The 26,201-nt window shown below is 38.4% G+C and overlaps 1 protein-coding gene across 1 annotated transcript in view; it reads left to right on the forward strand.

Moving 5' to 3' along the window:
* The window catches only part of CNTN4 (contactin 4), a 999,482-nt gene that overhangs the window by 923,115 nt on the left and 50,166 nt on the right, over positions 1–26,201 (forward strand). The window contains 1 exon segment of the mRNA XM_021070955.1: positions 161–288. Coding sequence (XP_020926614.1) covers positions 161–288 — 128 coding nt within the window.

The following is a 26,201-nucleotide window of genomic DNA, read 5'->3' on the forward strand; positions in this document are numbered from 1 at the left end:
ATATCTATGTGGGTGTAGATGAATATTCTAAATACGGATGAGGCCTTCAAGTGATGTAGCCATGACTTGATATTTTGCAAATGACAGAATGCCAGAAATAATTTCCAGTTGGTCATATGGGATCAACTTACCATTTTTGGTTTATTTGCTTTGATTTCAGAATTACCATTTCTGAAGATGGAAGCCTCAGAATCATCAATGTGACTAAATCAGATGCTGGAAGTTATACCTGCATAGCCACTAACCATTTTGGAACTGCTAGCAGCACTGGAAACCTGGTAGTAAAAGGTAATGACTAACCCAGAGAACACATGGATTAATATATGTGTCCTCTTTGCAAGTGATGTAATCTATTGAAGTGATGTCCTTCCTATTAATATGTATAGATATCACTGTGTTGCTAAATTAATTCATCATGGCAGACATGACATGATTAATAATTCTTAGAGAACTGTTGGTAATGAATATGATTGAAAGGCTATCTTATTTCAGCATCACCCAATACAATTTTGAGAATTACAGCCATTGTATCTATTATAGTATTGTAACTAATGTTATCTTCAGTCCTTTAATTAAATTTCTTTCAAGTCTCTATAGATTTGAAATTCTTGTCTAGGAACACTGTGCTAAACAAATTGAAAACCCAGGACTCAAATACTATTTTTAGCTGACTCAGTTTAAACAATGACATTGGCAATTTTTAACAGAGCTGCCTGGGTTTTTCAAAGGTATGGATATGGATTATTATACTAATAAAGGGCCTTGACCACCTCTGTGCTTTGCTTCAGTCACCCAGCCAACCCTGTCAGTTTTAAGGAAATAGAATTTTCCACATAACTTAGCCTGGGTGCTTTATAGTAGGTGACACAATGTCCTTTCTTCTCTTGGCACAGCACATAATCTAAGTCTAATCCAAGATCAGGTTGATGGGATGGGCTGAAAGTATCAAGTAAGGATTGTAAAGGATGAGATTTTAATTTACATTTCATTTGCATCTCTGATACTTTGTATCTTGCCAAGTCATAGAATTTTTGAATCAGGGATCTTGGCGATCATCTGACTGAGGAAGATAATGCTCAGGTTGCTGCGTTTCTCAGGATCACCAGGAGCAGATGAGGGATGTGAATCCAGGAACCCTGCTTCTGCCTTTGCCCTGCTTCTTTCTACTTTACCAGGAAATCTCATTTTTCCTGTTTCTCCATAATAGGTATAGATGTGTTATTGCATATGATTTCCCTCTTGACCATTTGTGGCTCCCTCTGTGAAGTAAGATAGCCTAAGGCAAACAAAAATATTCCCAAAAGAATAGTTGCCTCTATTTCAATTTAAAGAAGAAAGCTAAAAATCGCCTAATATGTATTTCAGGGTCCTTAGAAGTTGGAAATGTACTGCCATTTAGGGAAGCCGTTTTGTCATAAATATACTTGTCTATCTATGCAGATGGACAACTACAAGTCCAAGAGTCAGGCATAAATCTGTGTTTTAAATTCACTCCAGCTATTTCATTCTATTAGTTTATTCACCCAGAGCAGTAGCTGGGTGTATGACTCACTGTGTTCACTCTATTTCACAGGCGAAGGAAAAGGAAGTTCGATGATGCTTGTAAAACAAAATTTCAGCTGGAGGTCTTTGCTCACTGATAAAAGCTACAAAAAGCTACGAAAGGAAACTTAGTGATGAACTAGGACCAGGAGGAACCCCACGGTTTCAGGGCTATTAATGACAAAGCTGAAGCCTAATTATAGATTATCTGCTAGTTATGGAGGTAGAAGAGCATACTAGGCGGCAGTCGCAGGTAGTGATTTAGAGGCTAGGCTTAGCATCAGAGAGGTGTGCCTTTAAATCTCATTTCACCTGCTTACTGGCTCCGCAACCTTGAATAAAATAATTAACTTGTGTGGTTAATAGCAGTGCTGCCTTCATAGGGTTGTTTTGATGGCTGGGATAATCCATGTGAAGGGCTGGTGTCTGGTAGTTAGGAAATAGTAGTTGTTGTTTTGCTGTTATTGTTGTGTTTTAATGAAATAGCTATCCATACATTCTAAATCTTATGGATATAGAAGTTCATGAAGTTTCCACCAACCTATTAGAAAAAAGGGAAGTGAGCTTGCCCCAAAGATGTGATTGAGAGGGTGAAAGAGTATAAACACTTAAACATAGATGTCTTTTATATCCTGCTATATCTGGTTGAATCCGGGGTGTTTTCACATGGAAGAACCAGTTATGTCCTGTATTTGTTTAGCATCCTTCTCATGAGCCTTGACTCTGTCAGCTCTCAAAATACTTGGCAAAAGGAAAGTCCTTTAGTTCCCATAAGAGTTCTTATCTCAGCAGTAGCACCAGTCCCAGGATAAAAGCATTCCCAACTGTGCATACAGTTCCCTCCTGCTCCTCTTCTACCAAATTATGGTGCAAAGCTAGGAGAGGCACCAAAGATGGAATGCCCCATGATCGCCTCCTTATTTGAGTGGATATAAATGTTGCTATCATAGTAACTTCTACCTATTTTAAGAAATGTAATATTTTATTTCTTGCCTTGTAGTAAAATGTAAACAATGATTTGCCATGTTTGGTATAAGAGATAATTTTCGGGAATTCAGAGTTAAACTGATTTTTTTTCAATGTTAGTAATTATACATTTCTTTCAGTGTGTAAGGAAAATGCTAGCTTTCCAATAATAGCAATGATTTTTTAAAATCTCCTTTTAAAATAGATGTACATAAATGAGTCAGTATAAAGAAAAATATTAAATATGCATTGTTATAAAAAGATGTGCAGGAGTTCCTGCTGTGGGACAGTGGGTTAATGATCCAGCTTGTCTCTGTGGAGGCGCTGGTTCATTCCCTGGCCTGGAGGTGCAGTGGATTACAGCTGCAGCTTGGATTTGATCCCTAGTCCCGTCACTTTCATATGCAGCCAAAAAAGAAAAATAAATAAATAAAAGGATATGCAAAAAAGTGTGAGGGTTGTACATGAAGATTGGGAAATGTGATTTAGCGGTAATTTTTAGGAGAATTTCAGTGGACTTATGGAAAGGGCTTAGAGGGACGTGTCACAGGATCAGTACGCCACTGCTTCTGCTGGCCACATGTCCTGCTGAGGCAAATGAACACTTTAGACACTTAGATTTTGTAATAAATGGAGGGACAGGAAGGATAGGGTGGGAAGAGCCTGGTGTCCTATGGAAAGAGGAAGGCAGAGACCTGTAGGGATAATCAAGTCTGGTGTGCCCCACCTGACTGGTAGCTGGAATTCATTCGTTTAAAAGCAGTTCTTTCTGAGCTTGGCTGCTGGTATTCAGCAGTCCTCACTTTCTCCACAGAGGCCCTCTGATTCTTATATCCTTCTTCCAGGTGAGGTGGTAAAAAAATAGATATGAGCTTTATCTGCTTAATATGTTCGCAGGACTTAATCCTGTTCCTTGAGTAAGGTCAGAAGATGTTGAAAAGGACATTTATTTCCCGTTACTTGGTTCTGACGCTCATTAGCATTAATGAGAAGTACACGTGTGTGCAGAGGGATACCTGGACCGCTACGTCTCTGAGAAGGACATTAACATAAATGGAGAAACACAATTTAGAAATCTGCCCCATAAAGCATGATAAAAGCAAGGAAGACCGTTCTGAACTCCACATGAACTGTGCCAAGCCCTGAATTGCACGTGGAAATGCTTGAGCCCTGCACCTTTAATGTAAATGTAACAGTTTAGCCCAAAAGATGATGGAGCGCTGTATTTTAATTCAATCTCGAGATCTACAAAGGGACTAATTTATCAGAGAAGGTGTGCTTTAACCTTAAAATGTGCTTGTATTCGTCTTGATCTCCATAGATGTCTGGGATTAAAACACTGTAAAGGTCAGACATCAGAACATGTCTTCCCTAACCTTTTTACAGTAATTCTGCCATTAACAATGCTTTTAAAAACCAATTCTCTTCCTCCCCATCCCCACCCTTCATATTTTGGAGAGAAACTAAAGATTCTGTCAAACACAGGAACAGTAAGTTAAGGAGGGGCAGTGAGGGGACTGATCCATCACAGCAGTTATGGCAGGTTTAAAATAAATCTCTAGTAATTCCCATCATGATTCAGTGGAAACAAATCTGACTAGTATCCATGAGGACGCAGGTTCAATCCCTGTGGCCTCGCTCAGTGGGTTAAGGATATTGTGTTGCCATGAGCTGTGTAGGTCACAGACACGGCTTGGATCCTGTATTGCTGTGGCTGTGGTGTAGGCCAGCAGCTACAGCTTCAATTGGACCCCTAGCCTGGGAACCTCCATATGCCATGGGTGCGGCCCTAAAAAGATAAATAAATAAATAAATAAATAAATAAATAAATAAAATTAATCTCTAGAAGGCAATCACAAAATGGATAAATATTCAGATTATACACAGCAGGCTTTCAAACTGCAGAATTTTGACAGGTGCTCAGGGGGCTCTTGGTTATCATCCCATCCTCTCAATTTCTAAAGTCAACTGATTTTATATTTTAATCTCATTAGAGTATATTTGGGATTTGGTTTCCTGTTTCATTTTAAGCAAGAACAGTTCTCAAGTCAAACCCCTGGATCCTAACAGAAAACATAATATATGACCTTTCTTTGTACAGGTGCTTTAGCGATCGTCAACATCATTAAGAATTATATGGAAGGCAGGCTACCTTTACATGCAATTTTGTACTTACTAATTCATTTTTATCTCCATGGCAGAGTTAAAGGCATGCCATTTTGCATGACACAGTGTCTTTGCTGTACAGGTTTCCTATGACAGGTATTTTGAAGTAGCAGTCCTAAAGAAGAGCAACTTTTCTTTGTCTTGGATGTAGTTCACCAAGATAACTATAGTAATAGCAACCCTAGCTCTTATTGATCACCTTTAAGGCTCAGAATGAAATGTAGGGCTTTAAGCTATGCATAGTTATCTAGCTGAACTACATCCAAAATGACCTTCAGTAACTCTGTGGCTGTGATGGTTCAAGACTATATTTTGAGAAACCCTGTCCTACATCAAAGAACTATACCTGCCACCCAGTAAGTGGAAGTTTAGTGGAATGCTTAATAGAAGTGCAGATTCCCAGTGCTTCACCCCCAACCTAACAGATATAAATATTATTTAAATTTTTACTTTTTTATTAAAGTATAGGTGATTTACAGTGTTGTGTCAGTTTCTGCTATATGGCATAGTGATCCAGTCACACAAACACATGCATTCTTTTTCTCATACCATCTTCCATCATGTTTTATCCCTAGAGACTGGATAGAGTTCCCTGTGCTATACAGTAGGAGCTTCTTGCTTATCCATTCTAAATGTAATAGTTTGCATCTGCCAACCCCAAAATCCTAGTCTATCCCACTCCCTCCCATATTCTGGACAAATCTTTAATTCAAATAGATGTATGCACACCTTTGTTCATTACAGTACTATTTACAATGGCCAAGACATAGAAACAACCTAAATGTCCATCAACAGATGAATAGATTGAGAAGATATGGTACATAAATACACTGGAATACTATTCAACCATAAAAAATGAAACAATGGCATTTGCAGCAACATGGATGCAACCAGAGATTATTATACTAAGTGAAGTAAGTCAGAAAGAGAAAGACAAATACATATGATATCACTTATATGTGGAATCTAAAATATGGCACAAATGAACCTATCTACAAGACAGAAACAAGCTCACAGACATTGATAACAGACTTGTGGTTACAAATCTAAATCTTTAAGGATGAGACCTGAAAACTCTACATTTTTAGTAAACACTGCTTGATCCTCTGTCCACCAAAGTCTGAGGAGACTGCATTATCAGGGGTTGGTAAAGTGTGGCCCACAAACCAGATCCAGCTAGCCACCTAGCTTTATATAGCTCATTAGCTCAGAATGATTTCCACATGTTTAGCTGGTGGAAAAGAAATCTAAAAAATAATAAAACTTTCAGATATGTAAAATTTTATGAAGTTATTATTTCAGTGTTCATAAATGATATTTTTATGAAATACAGCCATGTCATTTTTTTACACATAAATGGCAGTTGTTTCGTCATGACAGCAGAGGTAAGAAGTCATGACAGAGACCATGTAATATTTAAGTACCTGCTTAAATACCCTCAATTTTGCTCTTGACCAGCAAAGCCTAAAACATTTACTCTTCAGCTCTTTACAAAAGAAAATTTACTAATCCCTTCTTCTGATAGCTATTTTCCTTCCCCAAAGAGATCTTCAATATTTGTTCCAAAGTGTAGCCAGGTCACACACAACTTGAAATTTTCACATCTCCTTGAGTTTGATTACAAACTAGAATTGGGAAGGAGGTTTTTTCCAGGCCCTTCACCTGCCCCCATTATCAACCTAGGGAGTTCCCTTTGTGGCACCTCAGAAATGAATCCCACTAGTATCCATGAGAATGCAGGTTTGATCCCTGGCCTCACTCAGTGGGTGGGGGATCTGGCATTGCTGTGGCTGTGGCGTAGGCCAGCAGGTGAAGCTCTGATTGGACCTCTAGCCTGGGAACTTATATATGCTGCAGTGTGGCCCTAAAAAGAAAAAAAAGAAAAAAGAAATTGTTCTTCCATTTTAACTGTAAGAAATTGAGAAATATCGACCTTTCCATGCATAGCATGACTGACACTGTAATGTAGAGTCTTTTCAATTGGAATCTTTCTTGAAAGTGAGTTTGAAGCAGCCCACATCTTCTATGTAAAATTATTCAAGGTTTTACCCATATTTGACTAGGGATCAATCAGAAATCAGTAACCAGCAATGATGTTTGGCTGCTAAACCGCAATGAAAGCTTTTAACATTGGGCCCTTATAACAGAATACATTTCAACCTAATTAGATGCCTTCCACTGGAACCAATTATTTCTAGGCAATAATTAAGTGTCTTTCTAATAGGATTAACACAAATTCTGACCCAAGGCATCTAGAGTAGGTGAGAAAAGTTTGTTGTTAGAAGTGCTAACTGCTAATTATGTTAGACCCCCTTCTAAAAGGACAGTGGCCAGAACATTTCAATACTAGACCCAACTGGATCTGTGAACACCTGCGCCTAGAGTTTGCACCAGCTGATAAAATAGGAGAAGCCTAAGCAAGAGACTATCATTGTGCCTCTTGTTCTTCCTCTTGTTCTAACCTGTGTTCCAGGTTATGTCATGCTCTGATATAACCTGGAACTCTCTTTTACCAAGACACAAATCCAAGATTTTGATGAAACAGCAAAATTATTTCCACTGAGATTTTCATGAGCGCTAATGAGGGCCACATAGATTTAGCAAATTGTGTGCCTTTAGCAATATCCGTCATGGATATGATCTTCCTTTTGCCTGATCCTCTCTGTAAAAGAGCTTCTCTCCCTTTATAATGCTGAGATTCAAATTTATGAGGACAGTCTCCTCTGATTTCATCCTGTCCAGCATTTCTCCATCCTTGGTCTAGAAGGAAGACCTAATTCCTAACTATTGTGCTTCTCTATGCCAACTCTGCCCTCCTAGGAAGGCCTCTATGCTTAAGGCAAGTTTCGCTTCCTTTCCTTTAGTATAAAATACACAGTGCTAGTAATCAGGGAAATGTAAAATACCAGTGTGATATGACTTTTTACATGTAAGAGTGGCAAAGAGTAGAGATCTAACAAAAACTTTTGTCGGTAAGAACGTGAGGAAAATGGTACTCACGCACTATGAGTAGCAATGCAAACCTGAATAGACACTAAGGAAAACAAGTAAAAATGAAAAAGTTCAGTCTCCATGGCCCAGCAACTCCATTTTAGGGTATTTATTCTGGAGGAAATTACACATGTTCTGAGGTAGGCTTGCAGAGATGTTCATCATGTTGTTGTTGGTAATAACCAAAAGGAAAATATGCAAGTAAATTAAAGGATAATGCAGATGGTGGTATTTCATATAATGCATGTAATATGGTTTAATAGAAAATTCGTAATAAAAATAATACCATGGAACATTTAGACATAAAAATGCATGCTCAACATAATGCTTACTTGTGGTTATATTTGTGAGGAAAGGGATCTAGTGTAGGGTTACATGAAAGGGCTTTAACTGTATTGATAGTATTTTATTTGAGTAAATTTTAATGTATATTCAGAGGGGAAAATGGCTAGAGATCCATGAAAAAATTTTAAAGAATATTAATTCTACAAATTGGAATATGAGTATTGGTAAACATTTTTTTTGTAGTTTTAAGTGTATGATATCTCAGATTAAAAAGAAAACCTTGGGTTAGAATTCCTCTGCATTGTCAGATGTTGTAGTCAAAATCATCCAGAGAATGGATCTGATTTTCTACTTCTCTCCCAAATATTATAGAATAAAGTCTTATAACTAGTTACATTTAACCCATTTAATCCAAGTATTTCTCTTTTAAGAAAAAAAAACTGTGCTATAGAATGAAATAAATGGTTTCTTTCTTAACGAGTACTTACCAAAGTAAACAAAACAAACAAACAAAAAAGGCAAACAGAAGATGACTCTTTGGCTTCATTCAATGTGAAGCACGTAATTAATTTCTTTTCTGGCCATTCAAAGAGACTTGTGTTGTACTGATTCAGTTTAATTGAACTTATTACCACAAGCAGATAATAAGAAGTATATTGAAGATATCCATCTGGCTTGCACTGAAAACCTCACATGTTTCATTCTTCATGGCTGTCATAGGCCATACTAATTGCCTCATTTCAGCTGTTTTACAATCAGTGTGATTTAGCTATTAATGTGATAAAGCCCTTACTTGAGAGGAGGTTGATATTAAAAAACATAGATCTCTGACCTACCTCTGCTACCACTTCTGAACACATCCTCAACATTATTAAAGTGATATGTTTTTCAAATATATAAATAAAAACCCTCTCTTTCTTGTGCACATCTTTCTAAATTACATCTGCCATCTTATGTCTTGCTGTAGAGCTGTTCCCCAACTGAAGGAAAAAATTGGTTTATGTTGAACTTTTCAGTCATAAAACAGTTCCAAATCCATGGGGTTTATTTTCAACTATAGTGTGTGTGTGTGTGTGTTTTTAATAATTTCCAAAGCTGAAATGGATTTTTAAATGGCTAATTGTGTGATAAATAAGGAGGAACGTAAAATGAAGTCTTTTTATGTTTTGTTCCTAAATACTGTAGCTTCCTGTAATTTGCCAATGATGCTTCATCATTAAGACTGGCTTTAAATGGACATTCTCTCTCACAAGCAGAGGGGTGTGTGTGTGTGTGCGTGTTTCAAATCATCAGTCTCCTTGTATTTTAGAGGTGGTCCCATGGGGGAAGCCAACACTTTGTTCCCAACTTTGAAAAGGAAAATTTTGTCTATTACAAACCCCAAACAGAAGAGAGATGTGTAAGAATAATTCATAAGTGACTTTTGCTTACTTTCCTTTCTTGGCGTCTGTTTTCTATGCCAGAGGCAGGAGGGGCATTGCCCTCCCAAACGAGTAACCCCACCAAACCTTGATTGAAATTCTCTGGCTGTCATAGGCAATCAAATCTAAGAAAACCATCCAAAAGACTGTGTAGGCCTTTAGGTTAAACAGAATCTGACCAAGATGAAAGCAAGTTAATTAACATTTTCATCAACTCTCTCTGATTTACTCTAGCAAGATCCATTTCTAAAAGGTTAAAATGGTTGTCTCTTTTATGCAGCCATTTGAAGAGCTGAAAGTAGGTTACTGGTTATGGGAGAAGAAACATAAGCAGAACATTTAGGGCAACAGTGGCTTTTTACATGGCCTTCTAACTGTTCTGTAATCAGTGTGCAAAAGTGCAGGACATGTTATTAAGCAAAGATTAGCAACATCTGCTTTGAAAATTTCCCAAACTGAAAACCCTGTCACCTTTTATCATATTAACTCCCCCCGCCCCGATCTCTTTCTTCAGCAGTAGAACTGCTTATAAATGTTACATAAAGCTAGGCTTCTCCCTAAAAGAATGAGATCCAAAGGGATCAATCAGAAGCACCTTATCTTCCAGATCTGCTTTTGTAAGCCTAGCCCCCATTTCCTCTGATCTAACATCTACCTGTCTCCACTGGCTTTGCCCACAGCATAGGTAAAACATCTGGTGACCATGCTGTTTTCACTAACACTTTTCGATGGGTAAGAAAAAAAGGAAATTATACAGACTAATATAGGTGATGAGGGGACTCACTGATGCAGTCCAAATATGAGGACACAGTCAAAAGATATAGCCATCTCCCTTCCTCTAGGACATGTGGGCCTTTTGGACCACAAGCAACAGAATTGTCTAGGTTTTTTTTTGTTTGTTTGTTTGTTTTTTAAATAAAGCCATTCCTAGACCCTCCCCTTAACCTGATGAACAAAATATCCAGGGATATAACCCAGGAATTTTCTTTTAGTAAGTTCCCAAGGGAATGCCTGCATCTATGAAAGGTCCAAAACTTAGGAGCTCACAGTTTATAGGAGGATACGGATGAGCAAAGAAATAGAACTGCATTCAAACTATGGGAGGAACAAAAATAGTGAGTGGCTAACTAGGGGGGTAAAGATGATCATTGAACTGGGAACTAAAAGATGAGTAAGAGCTCACCAGGTTAAAAATTTAAAGATAATCTCAGGCAGAAGAAATTGATCTAATGTGCAAGAGACAAGAAAATGCCCAGCACATTCAGAAATAAACATTTGAAAGGCGAGATGAAAACACTTCCAGAAAGGAGGCCCCTGAAACACTATTGATCATATTTCAGCAACTGTAGAAAATAGAGAGGCAAATATGTTGATTCTCTTTTTAATGCAAAGAAAACAGGGTCCATCAGCTGTAACTAAGTGCCCTGGACACCATCTTCAGGGGAAATTTTACGTCTTAATAAAATGTAGAAAGATGGAGTTCCCATCGTGGCGCAGTGGTTAACGAATCCGACTAGGAACCATGAGGTTGCGGGTTCGGTCCCTGCCCTTGCTCAGTGGGTTAACGATCCAGCGTTGCTGTGAGCTGTGGTGTAGGTTGCAGACGCGGCTCGGATCCTGCGTTGCTGTGGCTCTGGCGTAGGCCGGCAGCTACAGCTCCGATTCGACCCCTAGCCTGGGAACCTCCATATGCCGCAGGAGCGGCCCAAAGAAATAGCAAAAAAAAAAAAAAGAAATGTAGAAAGAAAAGTGATTATCACCAACAGAAGATTTTTGGAATTATTTTTAAAGTATATGATAATGTGTGTTGTTTATAGATATATTAGGGGAAAATAATCTTATCATTCACAGAGATTGACAAAGTTTTGTTTCCTTCTAGAATTACATCTAGGTATGTATAGGTATATATGTATACATGTGTCTGTGTGTATATATTTAAATCTTTGTCTTCAAACGTATAAATATCTTGTTACTAAAAGATTATCATATACACACTGATTAATAACTTTGTCATTAATATCATTCTGCTGCCATATATTTGTGAACAAGAAATAAGTACTAACCTTATTTTCTTAAAAATATGTCTTTCTCCTGCTAGTCAAAATAGCATCAAGAAGACTCCTTTTAAAAAAACTCTTGTGATACCTCTGTTAGCAAGATGCCGACAGAGGATAATTTGGGGGATTGATTTAAATGTCTCACCCCAGGCCTGTTGATTAGGGCATCATGTCAACCTGGCAGGGAGATCCCTAGCCAATCCTCTGCCCTCTTTCCTCAACCTTTTCTTGTTGAAATTTCTTATCCATGACACATGATGTTACTAATAATATGCTGAGTGCATTTTCTGATCACATGAACCATTAAGGAATAGATGAAATAAGAGCATCAGTAATTCAGAATGACCTTGAAAAGATAATCAGGTGAACCCAATGTAACACGATTAATTTTAATAGTGGCAAATGTAAAGATTTGCACTTGGCTCCAAAAATCAGGTTGAAAGAGTCCAATTTTAGGGTCAGGCTCTGTGGTAAAGGTCTTAGTTTACTGGGGGATTACTGGTGAGTTAACAATATTCTATGCTTAGAAAATAAAGCAAATCACATCCGTAAAAATAGAATACTCAAAACAAGAAAGGGAAAATTCTAAAATCTACAATAGTTCTGATGAAAATACAACTGGTAGAGGATTGTGTTTTTATTTTCAGACTAAAATTAAAATTTAAAATCAGCCTAGAGGAAGACAACTGGGTGGATGATAGGAGGCATAGCTGAAGGAGGTTAAGCCAAGAAAAGGACTTAGGGAAGGTGGAAGGGAAGGGATAAACATTGCTTTCAAAGATTTAAGGAGCTATCAGGTATCAAAGGTCAGGATCTGATTAGATGAGTGATAAATGTTGGAGCAGTGGGTATTATGTGTTTCCAATAAAAAGAAGAAGTTTCAAATAATTAAACCAGGCAAAAGATGAAACTAATAATTTTTCTCTCATCAATAATGTTCAATTCTAAACCAGACGTCTACTCTGGGGAAACACTGAAGAATCTATGCAGCAGGTTGCACTGTGGTCAGAGTGGCCTGTAAGGGGCATTTCCTAGTTGTTTTAGCTTTTTCATGGCCTACTTAGGTGACTTTGTAAACACTGATCCCCATGAACCACCCAATTCTGAAATGTTATCATTCCATGCGTTTATGATTTCTAAAACTTATTTCTGGAGTTCTCATTGTTGCTCATCAGTATCAATGGGATACCTGACTAGTATCCATGAGAATATGGGTTAGATCCCTGGACTTCCTCAGTAGGTTAAGAATCTGGCATTGCAGTGAGCTGTGGTGTAGGTCGAAAATGTGGCTCAGATCCTGCCTTGCTGTGGCTGTGATGTAGGCTGGGGACTGCAGCTCCGATTTGACTCCTGGCCTTGGAATTTCCATATGCTGTGGGTGCAGCCCTAAAAAGCAAGAAAAAAAAAAAAAAACTTATTTCTTCCTTTTATTTTTCCACCCCTAAGCAAAAAGCTTGCCACTAGGTTGAATTCTGTCACGTTGACTTTGTTTTCTTACGGCAGAATCTTTCTGTTTTTTTTCTTTTCCTCCCAGCATGAATTTAGCCATAATCAGCAATGCAGTGTAAGTTGAAAAGGTTATTCTGCTTATTATGAATGGTATGTTCTTTAAAAAGTCCAATGAAAGAGTCAATTTTCTCTTTAGTTATATGTTGGAATTTGAGGGCATTCAATAAATGATACCTTTGTTCATTGCCTAAATTTTAAATTCTTTAAGAGGTAAGCCAAGGCAAGTCGGGCAGATGGCAATCAAATGCTAACTTCGTTACTCATACCTCTGATAGAACAGAACGTGACTAGGTACATAGGAAGGATGGGTTTCCTAAGACTGAACTGCATGTTGGGTAAACTTGTACCACTGTAAAACCTTAGGTATTTCCCATTATGAAACATACAGGATGGAGGATCAAGCCACAAAATGTGCCTCCTTACACTTCTCGAGAAATAGAGACACAGAACCAAGAATTCTTTTATTTTTATTTTTTTCTTTTTACAGCCTTACCTGCAGCACATGGAAGTTTCTGGTTTAGGGGTTGAATCAGAGCTATGGCTGCCAGCCTATGCCACAGCCACAGCAACACGGGATCCGAGCCATGTCTGCCGCCTACACCACAGCTCACAGCAACACAGGATCCTTAAACCACTGAATGAGGCCAGTGATCAAAGGCATCCTCTCAGACACCATGTTGGGTTTTTAACCCAGTGAACCATAACAGGAACTCCAGGAATTCTTCATTGCTTTCTCGCAGTCTCATCACTGGTGAGAAAGAGTGAGTAAGGGAGGGAGAGAGAAGAGGAGTGTTAGGACACCTCAGGAGAGTTGAAACTCCAGCCATAGACCAGAGCCTGCACACTGGTAGCTCTTGTGCTAATTCTGCTTGAACCAACAGACTGGTTTTGTTTGGTTCTGAGTGTTTTAAAACTTTGGAACTGGAATGCTTTTAGCAGGGGGCATGTATTCTCTAACCTGATCCCACATCTCATTAATTCTTAGTCTTTCCTATCTCTAAATGACACACTGATAATACTGCTAGGACCTCTGTGAGTATTTGACATGCAGTATTAAGTGGGTCGCATGAGTGTAGGGAAACAGCCAGCCTTTTGATTATTTCCAGTTATTAAATTATTAAATCGATATAAATTGACCAGGATAGGGATATGAGAAGAAGAAGACAGGAAAAGGGAATGTTTTAAACTTTTCTAATTTATAATTCTCTACGTGATTCTCCTCCAAATCTTTATTTCACTCTCCTCTCTAGACGAGGAGGTTATCAGAGGAAATGGAAGCTCAGTTATCTGAACGGACATGGTCTTCTCAGGAGCAGCCAGTGGTTAATTGGGACAAGAAAACATAAGTCATTATCTTGGAGAAATCTGAAGCAAATTGAGGCAGGTTGTCACCTCTCACCAGGAAATAAATTAGCCCTGTCTTTAAAAAGACTCTTGCTTTCTCCAGCTGCTGACTGGGGATTCCTGTCAGCTGCCAAAGAAATACAGGAGAGTCTGGATTAATGGTACTAAAATAGTGGTCATGAAATACCTCCAAACCCATTTTCTCATTTGCATGAATATTCCTCATTGACTTGACTTGTCTGTTTGAATGACAAAATTTGCACTAAGCTCTAGAAAACCAGGGTGCCGTCTTCCAGCCAAAATCATTAGTGTGCTTGTATGTTTGGGAAAGCTCTGACTATAAAGGTAAAGCCATAAATTATAGACAAAAGAGCTCTCTTTCTTGGCTTACTGGTCTTCGTGGGATTCCTGACAGCCTGGGGGTGGATTGGAGTTCAGTTTTAGCACGGCAAAGAGGAGAGAGAAGAAAAGCGTCGACAACGTGCTGGGTTATAAAGGTTGTGAATAGTTAAAAAAAAAAAAAAAAAAAAAAAAAAAAAACCTTGAGAAGGTATGACCTACTTTTTGGGAATTTTGTGAACATGGGAAGGATTGCTGTCCAGTGGATAGGACAGTGAATGAGGTCCTGACTGCCTGGGTTCTGGTCCCAGCTCTGTTACTGGCCATTTGTGTGACATGATGTGGATCATATTGCCTCGGACTTTAGGTTTCTCAAATGTAAAATGAAGAGCCTTGAATAGAGAGAGTTAAGGCCTTCTCCAGGTCTGAAGTTCCATGATCTTATAAATAAGTGCTTAAGTTGGAAGACAGCATGCAAGCCCTCTAATTCCAATTTTCTATTTACTCACCAGCGACAAAATTCTATCCAGAGGTACTCTTATTTAGGCTTTCAAAGAAAGTGAGATGGAATTTTTGTGTACAGATTTGCATGGTATAAACATGTATTTTTATTTTAATTCAGGTTCTGATCCCTGAAGGAGAGAGAAAAATTACAAATTAAGTGGTGTGGGAAGCTTTATCAAATAGTCCATCCACCAGTGGTTATGAGATTGGCATCTGAAAGGACCCTGGGCTCAGTGTGTCTCAATCTTCATATATTTCTTAAAATGTGATCATCTCACCCCACTGACTGAGATTCCAGTCTTTGATGACATGTTGATTTTATACATTATGGCCACCAAACGCAAGCCAGCCACTTCAACAGGCTCATGGCCAAAGACAAAGCTGGTGAGAAAACTGGCTTATTTGGATAGTATAGATTCCAAGGTAATACCTTCCTCTGGGATTTTTTTTTAAGGGAAATTTTCAGTATATAAAGCTCTTTTTTTTTTTTTTTTTTTTTTTTGGCTTTTTAGGGCTGCACCCACCTGGAGGTTCCCAGGCGAGGGGTCAAATTGGAGCTGTAGCCGCAGGCCTATGCCAGAGCCACAGCAACTTGGGATCCGAGCCGCGTCTGCGACCTACACCACAGTTCATGGCAACACCTGATCCTGAACCCACTGATCCAGGCCAGGGATGGAACCCACAAACTCATGGTTCCTAGTAGGATTCATTTCTCCTTCTTTAGAGCTTTGACTAACTTATTACCGCTTAGATCCACGCCCATTGGATCCTATGGACAAATTGCACTTATAGTTTTGCTCAAACAGTTTAGCTTAGGCTGTTTTCTGTGTCATCATTACTATCTCATTTAACTAAAGGAGGAGATGACCCAGTATCTATAGGAAAACAATACTGGCCACTTCACTTGACACAGAACACACATAAGTGTGCAAATAGAAGCAAATAGAAACAGGTATTATTTTCTCAATTCATAAGGAAAATGATGAAACTGAGGCTGAAAAGGAAATGTCAGAGTGCCCTTGTGGTGCAATGGGTTAAGGATCCGACATTATCACTGCAGTAGCTTAGGTCGCTGCTGTGGCACAGGTTCGATCCCTGGCCTGGGAACTTCTACTGCATTCTACTGTCTCTGAGACTTTGAGTCAGTTGACCATCCAGGTGAAAATAAAAATAGTGCATACCTTATAATTGATGTTGAGAAAATAAATGAGAATTCTTTCAAATGTTCAGTAGAGTGCCTCTAGTCCGTGAGGTAGACATATAATATATATTAGATATCATTATTTTTCTTATGGTATAGATGGGTAATTTAAAGTTTGAAGCCTCTAGAAAAATCTTCTATGAAATCCCCTAAGCTAGCCTGTAGCAGTAGCTGGAATTGCTGGCTGTGTCACAGGGTTGAATTGATTACCTGGAGGCCATCTTGGCAACATACAGAGAGTAGAAGTTGTGTATTGAGCTCTGGGTAATATAAATCCCACCAGTTACATTGACTGAGGCAAGCCTTAGTATTATGATACATGGTAGAGCCTGTTCCCAGTGGGCCTAATTAAATAACCTTAACTTCAGCCTCTTTAGTTTCTTAGCCTGGGTGACCTGGACCAAAATTCATCATCTCTCTGAGCTTCCACTTTCTCATATAAAAAGTGAGGTGCATCCATTTCCTTTATATATTTATATATTTTTATTGTTTTGTTTTTGTTTTGCCAGTGGGTGTTGATGATGTAAATATCTACCAGAAGTAGGGTCTATTTGTGTGGTACCATGTATATGCAAGTATGCTTGCATGTTCGTATTTGTCTTTTGTATTGTTATATTCATATTCACATAATCATTATGATATTATGAGATATTTGGGCAATTTTCCCTACATCATAAAATTCTCCTCCTACCTACCCCACTTCCTAACTCCATTTTGAGACTGACTCTTTGTCATCCTTCAAATCTCAGAGATCCTTCAGGAGTCTCCTCTAATCATCTTATCAAAAGAAAATTCTACCTATTATTTTCTATCATGGGACCCTGTTCATGTATTTCCTAATGTTTTTCAAAATCTAAACATATTTTTATTTTTGTTTATTTATACACCCATCATCCATCACCCTCACTAGAAGGTAAGCTTCGTGAGGTTCTGAACTGCTGACCTGGACCCACAGCCTTTAGTACCAGTCTTGCACATATTAGACCGTCTGTAACTATCTCTTGAGTAAACATATGAATGAATGAATGAATATATGATCAAACCATATCTAGCTCTCCTTTTACAGTATATTAGAATCATCCTATTCTCACAGTCAATTCATGAATTGGCTCAATTGGAAGGACCCTTTGAGGTTCTTGGATAAGATGAGATCATCTCTTCCAGCTCCTTTTTTTTTTTGCAGAGTAAACTAGAGAGGGAAATTGCATATCCACCAAAAGGCTTAATAGACTGCGCTTCCTTCTACTCTATCAAGTTGCCTCTCAAAGGAGCTCAGCAAATCCTTGTTATTAAAGCAGTGGCTAAGGAAATTCATAAGCAACAGACCAGGAGAAAATAGAGGTTGTCCATGGGGCACAGTGAAGGCGATATAGGCTTTGGTGTCTGTCAGCCTGGTTTCATATATCAACTCCAGCCCTTCTGAGCAAGTCTGTAACCTAGAACAAATTCATCTTTTAGAAGTGTTAGTGTCTTCTCTACAAAATGGGAAGTTTCTGTTGTAAGTATTCAGTTTTTCTCTCTAAAGCACAGAACCGCTCCTGGTATTTAGCAGGTACCTTTAAATAGCATTGTGCTTATATTCCTTTCATTGCCCGCCCCCCATCACCTCTACTACAGTGATTTAAGAGCAATGTCTCAAAGTACTAGCTAAATTCCGTGTCTTACTAGGCTTCCCTAAAAGTGTGCCCCAAATCCAGCAGTGTTTTTATAGCAGTGCTGAGGTCTGAAAGATTAGTCATTCTCTTCTCAGAAAAAGTAAATCATTACTTTATATCTGCTACTTATATTTATGTTGTTTACCATTGCTCACTTATTATAAAATCCACAAATCAATGCTCTCAGCAGGCAAAACTGTTCAGACCTGCAGAATGGCTTCTTTTGTACCAGGTCTTTGACAAACCAGGATCTGCCTGCCTTGAATTCTGTTTTCTGAGGAATGGCACAGGTAGCTGGGGTCTATGATTGATCTCTGAGTGACTTGTACTTTATCAAGGAGCAGATATGATTTCCCACGTATCTGATTAACCTTCTCGGTAAGGTTACCATCATTTCTGTAATGCCAGAGGATTATTCTGCGCTCGGAAAGATGGATATCAGCTCCTTTTAATCAATAGTCTACACAAGGTGTCACCCAGATCTGCCTGTGGTTATCTATAACGTCTGACCGAAAGGGTGCTGTCATTTGTCAAATAACCTGGTTTAATTTAAAGCACCTAGGAGGTAAAGTTGGCTTTATTTTAAAACAGTTATGTAGAACAATGCATTGGGTTAAGAAAACACATGTTTGTTTTCTGGATAAAAATGAGAATACCAAGAAGGTAAGGTACCCCTTTAACCATGTCCATTACAGAAGACTGGCTTGGTAACCCATATGTTGGCATGGGAGCAAGAAAAGAGAAGGGTGAGTTCCCATTATGGCTCAGCAGGTTAAGAAGCTAGCCAGTATCCATGAGGATGTCGGTCCGATTCCTGGCCTTGCTCAGTAGGTTATGGATGAGGTGTTGCTGCAAGCTGTGGCTTAGGTTGCAAACACAGCTTGGATCCGGTATTGCTGTGGCAGTGGTGTAGGCTTGCAGCTGCAGCTCTGATTCAACCCACAGCCTGGGAATTTACATATGCTGCATGTGCAGCCCTAAAAAGAAAAAGAAAAAGGAAAAGAGAGGCATAGAGTTGATTCAGTACCAGCAGACCAAAATGAGAGTGACAGTGAATTATCACTAGGCTATTATATAATTTTTCATCCAAAGTACAATGAACAAGATGCTATTAAAAGACTAGTACAACAGAGATGAGCCAGAACTGACCTTTATAATGTTAAGTACTTGGGATGTGGGGTTGATGGTGTTTCTGCAGTATCCTGCTCCTCTGGATTCTCAGAGGAAAGTCCTTTGCAGTGTAGACTACCCATCACTTAATATTCAGCCAAGAAGAGAACGTGTGTTTCCATATTTGAGATAATGGCTCCTATGAGAAGAGGAGAGCTATTAATTCTTGAGAAGGGTTATCTTCTATGAAGTTTGGACAGTTTTCTGTCTGTGCTGAGATCCTTTTCTGTTGTCAGTTTAGGGAAAATGCAAATGTGTCACACCGAAATCTTTGTTTGGAGATGTAGTGAGTAAGCAGAAAACTGCCAGTCTTCTGAATGAACGTAGAATGACAGAATGAGATGTCTGTCAGGTAACATAGGATATGGCACAGAGCCTCCAAAAAAACCAATTCCATCCAAGTTGAATTTTTTGAGACTCAATAACAGCAGGTCAAAGAAGCAAGGCTTACACTGAGAAAAGCTTAGGGATGTTATATAAAGATTGACAATATTCCCAACTCATTCAGTGTGATGGGGAGAATTAAAGTACAATAGGTAGTGTTGTGGGCTCCTTAACATGGCCTTTGACGCCTCCCTCTGCATCCTGATCTCTTGAAGCTTCTGACCTGCTTAGGTAAAATCAGATTCATGCCCACTACTGCAAGTTATGTGTCCCTTAAGTGAGGTACATTATGCATAGCACATAGCATATAGCCTGATGTGTGAAAGACTGTGAAATATGGGTCTTTTCCCTTCTAAAAGCAACTAGATTTACTGTCATAGTTAAGAACACCCCTAGAGGGAGTTCCTGTTGTGGTGCAGCAGAAACAAATCTGACTGGTATCCATGAGGATGAGAGTTCTATCCCCCGCCTTGCTCAGTGGGTCAGGGATCTGGCGTTGCCATGAGCTGTGATGTAGTTGTGTAGTTCAAAGACACAGCTTGGATCTGGTGTTGCTGAGGCTGTGGCTGGCAGCTGAAGCTCTGATTCAGCCCCTAGTCTCGGAGCTTCCATATACCACAAGTGCAGCCCTAAAAAGCAAAACAAACAAACAAACAAACAAACAAAAAACCCTGTATCTGAGTTAAAATTTCCCCTTTGCTACTTACTAATTCTGTGACTTTCTGAGCCTCATTTTCCTTCTTTCAAATAGGCATAGCAATGTCCACCTGACAAAATTTTGTTTTCTCAGTTTTAGCGCTTTCTCTGGAGTTATAAATGGAGACTTAGTGTGAGAAAGATAAACTCCCCTGTTTCCTTTTTTTCCTTTCCTAGAGGTAACCAATTTCACTTTTGAGGACATTTTTTGTTTGTTTAGTACTACTTTTTGTATCTTTAAATAACGTGCTTATCTTGCTATGTCTTGATTTTCCCATTTTTAGGATTATTTTTGACTTACTATAGAAAATGAGTTTTAATCTCTCATTCATACATCCATACCCATGTAAAACCTTTCATATTGTCCATGTGTTCCTAATATAAAACAATCATAATTCTGGTTATATCTTTAACACATGATTACATAATTAAGACAGTGCAAAGCTATTCTCAGGAGGTCCTCTGGATTAAGGATCCAGCGTTGTCATTTCTGTGGCTCAGGTCACTGCTGTGGTGTAGGTTCGAACCCTGGTCCAGAAACTTCCACATCCTGCAGGTGGTACCCCAAAAAAGCTATTCCAAAATGAGCAATGCAGGAGACATGATTAATTTTCTTTTCTTTTCTTTTCTCTTTTTTTATTTTTGGTTTTGATTTTGACCATGCCCATGGCATGCAGGAGTTCCAAGACCAGGGATCAAACCTTCACCACAGTAGCAACCCAAGCCATATCAGTGACAATGCCAGATCCTTAATTTGCTGAGCCACCAGGGGTCTCCACATCTTTTTTTTTTAAGTCCACTGGCTAGTGATGGTTAAAGATTATTGATTGATATTCCATTGAGTATAGAGTTTCTTTGTGGATAGGTGTGAAATATTTGGATTTTTTTAAGCTTAAATTTTATTGATATATAGTTGACTTAAAATACTGTGTTAATTTCTGCTGTACAACAGAACGATTCAGTTATACATATCTATATGTCTATTGTTTTTCAGAATTTTTTCCCATATAGATTATCACAGAATATTGAGTAAAGTTCCCAGTGCTAAACATCAAGTTCCCATTGACCATCCATTCTATATATGGGAGTGTGCACATGCCAATCCCAACCCCCAAGCCATCCCTCCACCTTCTTCCTTTCCCCTTTGGTAAGCAGAAGTTTGTTTTTTAAATCTGAGAGTCTGTTTCTGTTTTATAAATAAGTTCATTTGTATCATTTTTTTAGATTCCACATACAAGTGGTATCATATGACGTTTATCTTTGACTTACTTCACTTAGTCTCATAATCTCTAGGTCCTTCCATGGTTGCTGCAAATGGCATTATTTCATTCTTTTTTATGGCTAATATCCCATTGTATATAAATACCTTATATTCTTTATTCATTCTTCTGTCAACTGACAGAGTTTGCTTCCATGTCTTGGCTGTTGTAAATAGTGCTTCAGTAAACACTGGAGTGCATGTATCTTTTTGAATTATGGTTTTCTCTGGATGTATGCCCAAGAATGGGATTGCTCAGTTATATGTAATTCCATTTTTAGTTTTTTTGAGGAACCTCCATACTGGGGGTTTTCCATTGGGGTTTTATCCATTTACATTCCCACCAACAGTGTATGAGGGTTCCCTTTTCTACGCACCATTTCTGGCATTTATCATTTGTAGACTTTTGATGATGGCCAATCTGATTGGTGTGCGGTGATACCTCATTGTAGTTTTGATTTGCATTTCTCTAATAATTAGTTATGTTGAGCATCTTTCTATGTGCTTTTTGGCCATCTTTCTGTCTTCTTTGGAGAAATGTCTATTTAAATCTTCTGCCCATTTTTTGATATGGTACTGGCATAAAAACAGAAATATTATCAGAGGTACAGGACAGAAAGCACAGAGGTAAACCCACACACCTATGGCTAACTAACCTACAGCAAAGAAGGCAAGAATATACAATGGAGAAAAAGACAGACTTTTCAATAACTGATGCTGGGAAAACTGGACAGCTATATGTAAAAGAGTGTAATTAGAGTATTCTCTACATCATACATAAAAATAAACTCAAAATGGATTACAGACATAAAAGTAAAACAGGATACTATAGAACTCTCTAGAGGAAACATAGGCAGAACACTCTTTGGCATAAATCACAGCAATATCTTTTTTGACCCACCTCCAAGAATAATGAAAATAAAAACAAAAAATAAACAAGTGGGACCTAATTAAACTTAAAAGGTTTTTCACGGCAAAGGAAATCATTAAAAAAATCACGAAAATACATACACACAGAGTGGGAGAAAATATCTGCAAATGAAGCAACCAACAATGGATTGACCTATAAAAATACAAACAACTCATGTAGCTTACTGTCAAAAAAAAAAAAAAAACACCGTTTTTAAATTTCTCTGATGCCTTTTTATTTACTTAGTTTTGGCATGCAAATCACTAATTTAGACCAAAAATTTTTGGCCAGTTTTCAAAATATTTTTTCAAATATGATTAGACACTTACTATAAAATATCCTTCTAGAATGTGACTTCATCATCCTTTCAGGGATTCCTATCATCTCTTTCATATTATGAATACCCTATTTCCTGAATTTTGTATATTCCTTCATTTTTTGAAGCATATACTACAGTTGTCTCCTGAAAAGCAACTTGATTCTAAGTTTCTTTCTTTTATTCTCACGCATGATGATAGTTGGGCTGGGAATCGAATTCCAGGCTGGAAATTTTTTATTCTGAATTTTGAATGTATTGATACATTGCCTTCCAAATTTCAAAACTGATGTTAAAAAGTCCAAAATGGTTCTAATCTCTGTTTCTTTGCATGTGACCTGTTTTTGTTTTGTTATTCTATCTAGACACTAAAAGACTATTCTCTTCATTTCCATTATTCCAAAATGTTACAGCATTATAATTTGGAGTGGAATATCATTTTCTCTTATCTATGTGGTACTCAGTGGGCCTACTTAATTTGGAAACAGACGTCCTTTTCTTTGGGGGAGGGTGAAGGTATTCTTTTATCAAGATTTTATTTCTCACCTGTCTTTTTCCTGTTATTTTCTCTTTCATCTTTCCCATCTTGTATCTCCATGTTTTTGCTCTATCTTCTGGAAACTTGCCTCATATTTCTCTTCCAACTATTTTTCATCTCTGCCATTGCCAGGTAAACAGAAGCAAACAGCCAGGCTTCACACACATCAGCCCTCCTAAAGCAGCATTCCCAAGAAGAAATTCACAGAGACATGGGCTTGAGTAGGAATAAAAGTCCCCCATTGTTCATGGCATACTATGAACATGAATTGTGTATGCTGACTGTCACATGACAAAAGGGGGCTCTGGATCTTAAGCTGTGGGACTTCAAAGTGCACCATTGTGGGAGCACAGCCTCTTTCATACCACAATCTACAGACTGGAGGCCAAGCCTTGTGGTTCCTAGTGCGTGAACTAGTGCAGGAATGTAACTGAGTGTTCAGGATTGGAGAAGAACACTGACATTATTAAAGACTATCCAATATTAGAGTTGGCCCGAAGAACACTGACATTATTAAAGACTATCCAGTATTAGAGTTGGCTAAGATTAATTGCCTTAAATGATGGGCCATGGCTAGTTTCCATGGAATTGGGCAGAAAGCCTCCTCCATTCCTGGAGGCCAGCCCACAGGAGATTAGTCTTAGACAAGTTACCCTTTACCTCTCATTTACCATGGCTAAAATTTCTGGAAACTCACTTTTAGTCTCTGAATGTTCTTTATTTGTGATATTGAGGGGCTTTTTGTCTATGTATGAATTCAGTATCTCTTATTTCCCTGAAAATATTAATGATAGTTTTTTAACTTGCCTTGAACTTGCTATTTTATGTTAGAAGCTGTCCCCAAATGTCTAGTAATTCTCAGTCGTTCACTCGTATTGAAGAGGGAGACACTAAAAAGCTAACTTGAAGCCAGGAATCTGTGGACAAAGTTTACTGACTATGAGTTAAATGTGGCTGAGCTATTTGGGGGGAGAACCCTGCCTCATGTCAACATTTTTAGGTATTTTCTTTTGAATCAATCACAGTCCCTAGAGACAGCCATCTCAATGCCAGTGTTTGGGAGCCCTATTGGGGAACGGGGCTGGGAATCTCAATATTTACAGTATAAATATTCATTCACAAAATCCTTGCTACCATCATTGGAACCTGATATCCTCTGATGAAGAAACCTTCCCCTGTTATCTGCTTAGAAGGTAAAATCCCAGCGTACATCTCAGGCAAGGAAGGCTAGTCACCTGGCTGCATGGAAAACAGGAATCTATCTGGGGACGTAATTAATTCTAAACAACACTCATCCAGTGCTCCATTATCTGCACTTCCAGCAGCAAATGATGCCACCAATTCCTGAATCTTGGGAGAGGTCTTCTAAAGAGTAAGTCAGGCTATACTTTGTGTTTCCTCACTGCCAACTTGGGATTTAGGGCTTCTAGTCTGCTAGTCATCCAGTTGCTTTCCAGCAACCTCAATTTTCATGGTCGAGACTCCCAACGATTCTCTCTATCCTTATAGTTGATGCCTTTAAAAAAAGTCCCTGTACTACTGTTTAAAGAGACTTTAGAGAGGTCCCAGAATTCAAATAGAGTTATTAGGAAGAGGAAATGAGATAATTTTTGGAGAGAAGCTAGCACAGTAACTGACGCATAATCATAGTGATTATTTTTTTTTTGCCTTTTTTAATGATTCTATTCTTATAAAATCATCCCAGTATGTAAATTATGTTTGACCAGCTGTATCTAGTCAAATATCTTGCAAAAAGAAGAGCCCATAAAATCAAGACCTATGTAATTTATCTGATTGATTTAGGCCTACTTGCCACTGTTATTAGGTTATGTGTAGAACCATGATCATTTAGACTGAACTTGTCCAAGAAATAGGGATTGAGTGTGTGTGACACTCAGCCACTAACATGATGAGGATTCTAAGTCTGTGTTTAACATCATGTAAGTCCATCTATGGGTGAGAATCCAGATCCCTTCCTTACTTGCCAATTGTACTGACTTCTGTTGAAGAGTGGATTTCCCTCAGAAGTTTGGTACCCTCCCCCTCTCATGTGTATCACTTATGCCTTGGAGTGACCCTGGGAGGTGAACAATGTAACAGCATCTATGGGAATTTGTGCTGAGGCTTTCAAAAGCAACTCTTAGTCCTTGCGGATTTCTGGCCTCTGGGAAATTATAAAATAGAGAACAAGAGGGGAAAACAAAGGTTTAAAAAGAGTCTGTGTTTAAAAGCTAAAGATGCCACTTACCTAAGTCTTGCTCAGACCTTTCATGTCCCTCAATAAAATGTATTTTTGGCTATGGCCCATAAATTACTCAAATAATCCATTAAGATAGCTGTAGAAATCAGCATAGCAAACTATCAGTGAGCTAGTTTAGTTATTCACCGGTTATTAATCTTCTCAGCTCAGGGTCAGATTGTCCTGTCTTCAGCATTTTTCACAGTGTCTGATGATGTCCAGAGAGTTAATGGAGTCCTGGAATGTGGATACAACAAGCATGATAATATCTGGACTTAATGTCATTCTGGGATCGTCTTCAGACTTGGTGGGTTTCCCTGGCATGTGAACAAGACAACACCTGTGCTATTTATCTGGGTGTTTGTACACTGTTCTGGCAGAGAAATGTCTTTTACAATGATAATTTCCTTATGATACTTTCACTCACAGCAAATTGTTTTGAGCATCTGTTATCATTTTTAGTAGCTGTCAGTTTTGTTTCCTCTTTTGCTTCTGTGTAAAGTGGAGGCAGATTTTGTCATGACTTGGAGACCCCCCAGTATTGCTTCGGAGATTTATAGGGACATTGTTCTCTCACTAAGTTTTGCTGTCCCCATCTCTGCATGTTAGGAAAGCTGTTTTTCTTAAGTTCATGCAGTTACAGTACATGGAATACATAAGCTCAATGATGAAGATGATGGTGATGATGATGGTGGTGGTGGTGGTGATGA

Source organism: Sus scrofa, chromosome 13, assembly GCF_000003025.6.
Source record: "Sus scrofa isolate TJ Tabasco breed Duroc chromosome 13, Sscrofa11.1, whole genome shotgun sequence".
Classification (NCBI taxonomy): domain Eukaryota; kingdom Metazoa; phylum Chordata; class Mammalia; order Artiodactyla; family Suidae; genus Sus; species Sus scrofa.